We start from the raw sequence: 4,510 nt of genomic DNA, 5'->3' as shown, positions 1-4,510 counted from the left end.
GCTTCCATGTTCGGCGAGGGCCGCTTCAAGCCGAGAGGCCAGCATGTGGCGCTGGGCGTCTGCCACGGCCATGGGGTCGCCATCGGCCGCAGGCAGCAGATCCACCTTATTGAAGGCCACCAATGTATCGCCAGTGATTTGCGCCGCCACAAGGGGGTCTGCATGGGCGGGGAGGGGGGGTGAAGCAAAAGGAAGTCAGCTCCATCTGTGAGCATTGTCGCAAGCACGGAGCAGCCATCCAAAAGCACAGGCTCAAGCAACGGACCTAATTCCGACCGGGCCAGGAAGGCCTGCGCATCGATGACCGCCAGGCGCAGATGTGCATCGGCGATTTTGGCCTGCGCCCGGCGAATGCCCTCGCGCTCGACCGGGTCCAGGTCATGGCCATCGGAGCCCCCGGACGGTGGGGCTGACCGGAGCCCGGCCGTGTCGCTAACCAGGAGGGCAAAGCCACCCAGGGACAAGGGAGCCTCAACGATATCCCGCGTGGTCCCGGCAAACGGAGACACAATGGACACCTCGCGCTCGGCTGTGCCCAGCACCCGTACCCGTGGAGGGAGGGAAAGGCCAAATGTCAGCCGTGTGTGAAGGGGGGGGGGGGGGAAACCCAAGAGGAAGCGCAAAAAGGTGGCAAAAAAAAGGACGGACCAATGGCATTCAGGAGACTGCTCTTCCCGGCGTTCGGCGAGCCAACCAGCGAAACCCGAAGTCCATCACGGATGAGGGCGCCACAGTGGCTGCGGGAGAGACGGAATTCCATGTCCTCCACAATGGCCGCCAGCGCGTCGGCCGCTGCATCGCCGAAGAACGGCCGCTGGGTCAGCGATGGCACAAGAGCGCCGGCAGGAAGTGCGAAAGCTGGCTATCTGCGCACCGACACTCAGGGTTTCCTGCTCGGCGAAGTCATTGTCATCGGCAAAGTCGATCAACGCCTCCAGGTGTGCCAGAGCACGGGAGATGGACCCTCGCCAGGCAGTGGCAGCCCGTCGGGCAGCGCCGCCAGCCAGGCGCAGAGCCTGGCGCCTCTGGGCTTGCGTATTTGCCGCTAGCAGATCGGCCAAGCCTTCGGCCTGGGTCAGATCCAGCTTGCCATTGTGAAAAGAGCTGAGCGGAGGCTTGTCAGCGGCCGGTGACCCATGGGGAGAGATGGTTGATTCGGCGTAAAGGCGGGCCCGGAATGGAAAGCCCAGAGCGCGAAAGAGAGAGAGAGAGAGAGAGAAAGCGGGAGAGAGAGAGAGAGAGAAAGCGGGAGAGAGAGAGAGAGAGAGAGGAGGGAGATGCGGGTTGAGAACAACAATGGTGATGCATACCGGCGAGTGAACTCGCCTGGCAGGGCCCAGCGGACGCGACCGCCAGCAGCTCCGGCGGAAGCGGATGCCGGGGGCGCGAGATTCTGGCCCGCATTGGACAGGGCCGAAAGCAGCCCTTCAACAACGGCCGGGCCGCCATGGACGTGGAATTCGGCGATGTCCTCGCCAGTGAAACTCCCTGGTCCGGGAAAGAAGGCCACCAGGCCCCGGTCGACCAGTTCCCCAGTGGTCGGGTCCCGGAGCGAGCGCACGGCCATCTGTCGCGGCGGAGGCACCCCGGTACCGGGAGTCAAAAGCTCAAGGATCTACGCGGATGGCCAATCGGGCGGAAGTGCGAGGGAGGGGAAGGGGGACAGATTGGTCAGTGCACAATGTGAAGGCCACAAGCATGCGTGCACCCATATCACAAACACACACACACACACACACACACATCCATCCATCCATACACCCATCCAGCGATCCATACACAGCCGTACACAAGAACGCACCTGTTTGGATAAAGGCCCCGACATACGGATGACCGCAACGCCGGCACGTCCAGCCGCGGTGGCCGGAGCATAAATAGTGTCCACAACTGGCGGCATACTGGCGATACTCCGCCGCAAGGAGGCGCTTGGCAAGCGCCCAACCGACAGGCGCCGCGCAGCCTGACCAATCAAGCCCATGGTGCGACGAGGAGAGGCAAGGAGGAAGGAGAACAAATCAAGAGACACAGGGGAGCGGTGAGAGGAGACGGGAGATGGACGGTGGGGGGGGGGGGGAGGCGCATGTTCCAGGGAGGATGCTGCCTGGGCGTTCTTCCACGGCGCCGCTCGAATCTCTCCGCCGCCCTAACCACACACATGCATAGCAGCTTGTATTCGCAGAAGAACCCATCCGGCTGTGTGCGGCCCGGTCGAGGCGAGGAGCAGCGCCGGCCCGAGATCTTGTCCGGGGGGGGGGAGCACATGTGCGTCAAGGGGGAGCCACCGCCTACGCCCACCGGCTCCCATGCCTCGTGTAGCCATCACCGCCACGGCAACCTTGGGGGACAGGGGTGATATATTACCAATGGCTGCGTAGGTGCCAACGGATCGGCTAGTGCAGCGATCGGCGCACTAGCCCCAACAGATACAGGAAGGCCACCGTCATGGCGACGATGATGGCCGCGTCAAGGTGCGGCCCGGACAGGAGGACGGCCACTTGGGGAGTGAGAATCCGGGCGGCCGAGGGAGCCAGGCGGGATTTCAGCAAGAAAGCCCCGGAGGTGAAGAAAGCCACGCGGAGGACACTGCCCGGGGGGGGGGGGGCGGAAGAAGAAGGAGAGAGAGAGAGAGAGAGAGAGAGAGAGAGAGCGTCAGAGAAGCGTGTCGCTGAGGTTCAAAGCATGAGAAACAAGGCTGGAGGTGAAGACGCACGGGTTGGTCAAGAGGTCTCCTCCGGGGTTGGACACGCCACCAAAGCGGATGACCGAGAAGATCCCACGCATGAAGGCGGAATTGAGGACTGAATGTTGGGAGAGTGGGTGTAATCGTGCATGTGTGGAGGAGGAGGGAGACAGAGAAAGTGAGAGGGGGAGGACGGGCAGGGAAATGTGTGCTGGCAACTGCCATGGGAACACAGAATTCCGAGGACAGCAACGGAGACACAGGGACCACGCACCGCAGATGACCCCAACGGCCATGGCCGGGAGAATGTTTTCGGAGCCATAAACCTTCATCGCATGGTTGATCATGTCACCCTGCTTCTTGTAGGTCATCCACCCCTCGGCGAGGGCCAGGAAAAACTGCGGACATCGGTGATGATGGTGGGGACGGATAATGCGGCGGGAGGGGGGGACATCATTCATCAGGAGAATGTCGGGGCAAGGAGCAACATGCTGGGAAGGGCAGAGCGAGGAAAGAGATAGACCGACGATGCGGGCGCACCAGCCCAGGCCGAGGGAGGGGAATCTGCGCGTGGATGACCAGAGCCCATCCGGCAAGAGCCACAACCACCCGGGGGAGGGTGATATTCGCCAGCCCAGACAGGGGGGGCTCGCCGAAGAGGAAGCGCAACAGAATCTCGGAAGAGAAGTGCATCAGAAAGTAGGCCACCGCGCCGAGCAGGCGGTTGGAACGATCTGACACCCATGGACAAGGGTGTCAGCATACTTGACAGGCATGGAGCGCCGGCGTGTCCAGAAAAAGGGGCAAGAGGGAAGCGAAGAGACCGAGCAGATGGCGAGCCGGCCAAGAAGAGGAATGTCGCCGAGGGAAAGAAGTGCAACGGGACCAAGACGCACGGTAGGTGTTGCTGGACAAGTCACGGCGAATCATCAGCGAAAGGTAGATGCTGTGGACAAAGTCGGTTGCCAGGCCCCATGCAAAGGGAGACAGCACCCCCGGCAGGCTGAGCGTCTGGTATGTCATCACTGGAGGCGCGCGAGCAGGAGCCAGGGAGAAGGCAGATACGCAATCGGAGCTGAGAGGAAGAGGAGGAAGAGGAGGAAGACGAGTGAAAGGGGAGGAGAGGGAGTGGGCGGGACAACGGCAACCAGAGAGAGAGAGAGAGAGAGAGAAAAGAAATAGGGAAAGGCTGTGATACAACCTGGTGGGGGGAGGGGGGACGCCGCCGGGGGTCTCCCTGGCACGATTTTCAGCCCCCGATCGGTGGCTGGCTGCTGGCCGGTAGCCCGTCCCGCCCGTGAGTAGGGAGGAATGATCGGTTGGTTTGCCCTTCCTCTCGCTGATCCGCCAGGCAGCAGGGCCCAAGAGCGGGCGAAAGGCGCGAAGTGTGTGTGTGTGTGTGTCACACTCTGGGCGTCCGGGGCGGGGCTTTCCCTCACGATCGCCCAGGAGCGTCTGGGTATCATGTGAGCCCACATGATAACGCCTCCGGCTGAGGAACCCTCCGACCCTCTGCCGGTCGTGGTCCCTGCTCGCCTGCTCCGGTTCCCTGTGGCCCCTGCGTGCACCCCTTCGCCCCTCGTGAGAGAGGGGTGCGGCTGGGAATGGCCACAGAGGGGCGCGCGCGCGCCCGGCAAGAAGACGGATACAGTGTATTCACACTTGGAACTTGTGAAGAGCAGCAGGGCCCCCCGGCCCCGGCCCTCCAGTGGCGAGGCGCAAGCCGGAAGGCCTACCGACGACTCTTTGCCCGGGGCGCCTGAAGTACAATCCTCCACTCTCGGCTGCACCCGGGGGGGGGGCCTTCGTCAGTGTGTTCGATCTCGGCTC

At 62.8% G+C, this 4,510-nt stretch overlaps 2 protein-coding genes across 3 annotated transcripts in view; both read right to left on the bottom strand.

The window, feature by feature from the left end:
* The window catches only part of H696_02762 (hypothetical protein), a gene marked incomplete at both ends in the record, with an annotated part of 3,087 nt that extends 1,109 nt beyond the window's left edge, over positions 1-1,978 (bottom strand). The window contains 6 exons of the mRNA XM_009496660.1: positions 2-158; positions 266-529; positions 649-792; positions 875-1,104; positions 1,311-1,615; positions 1,802-1,978. Coding sequence (XP_009494935.1) covers positions 2-158; positions 266-529; positions 649-792; positions 875-1,104; positions 1,311-1,615; positions 1,802-1,978 — 1,277 coding nt within the window. The remainder of the gene's footprint in view (position 1; positions 159-265; positions 530-648; positions 793-874; positions 1,105-1,310; positions 1,616-1,801) is intronic.
* Positions 1,979-2,100: 122 nt separating this feature from the next.
* Positions 2,101-3,851, bottom strand: H696_02761. Of its 2 annotated transcripts, XM_009496659.1 has the most exons (5): positions 3,577-3,851; positions 3,221-3,414; positions 2,955-3,078; positions 2,711-2,798; positions 2,101-2,583 (listed from the first exon to the last, which is right to left on the bottom strand). In XM_009496659.1, exons 1-5 carry the CDS (start codon positions 3,701-3,703, stop codon positions 2,391-2,393), a joined length of 726 nt encoding a protein of 241 aa, XP_009494934.1. In that variant the 5' UTR covers positions 3,704-3,851; the 3' UTR covers positions 2,101-2,390. The 2 variants fall into 2 exon arrangements, with proteins under 2 accessions (XP_009494934.1, XP_009494933.1); XM_009496658.1 differs by having other exon boundaries at positions 2,711-3,078.
* Positions 3,852-4,510: the final 659 nt, after the last annotated feature.

The sequence above is a fragment of the Fonticula alba genome, assembly GCF_000388065.1.
Source record: "Fonticula alba strain ATCC 38817 unplaced genomic scaffold supercont2.4, whole genome shotgun sequence".
NCBI lineage: Eukaryota > Rotosphaerida > Fonticulaceae > Fonticula > Fonticula alba.
The sequence above is the reverse complement of the archived record's forward strand: the minus strand, read 5'-3'. Positions and strand labels throughout refer to the sequence as shown.

What these genes read in the sequence shown, in the direction of transcription:
- H696_02761 (XM_009496658.1), bottom strand. Translation starts at nt 3,703, where the DNA reads ATGACATACCAGACGCTCAGCCTGCCGGGGGTGCTGTCTCCCTTTGCA. An exon ending in CTTGTCCAGCAACACCTACC is followed by an intron (nt 3,415 to 3,576) that starts GTGCGTCTTGGT and finishes CATGGGTGTCAG; the next exon opens with ATCGTTCCAACCGCCTGCTC. An exon ending in CCCTCCCTCGGCCTGGGCTG is followed by an intron (nt 3,079 to 3,220) that starts GTGCGCCCGCAT and finishes CGATGTCCGCAG; the next exon opens with TTTTTCCTGGCCCTCGCCGA.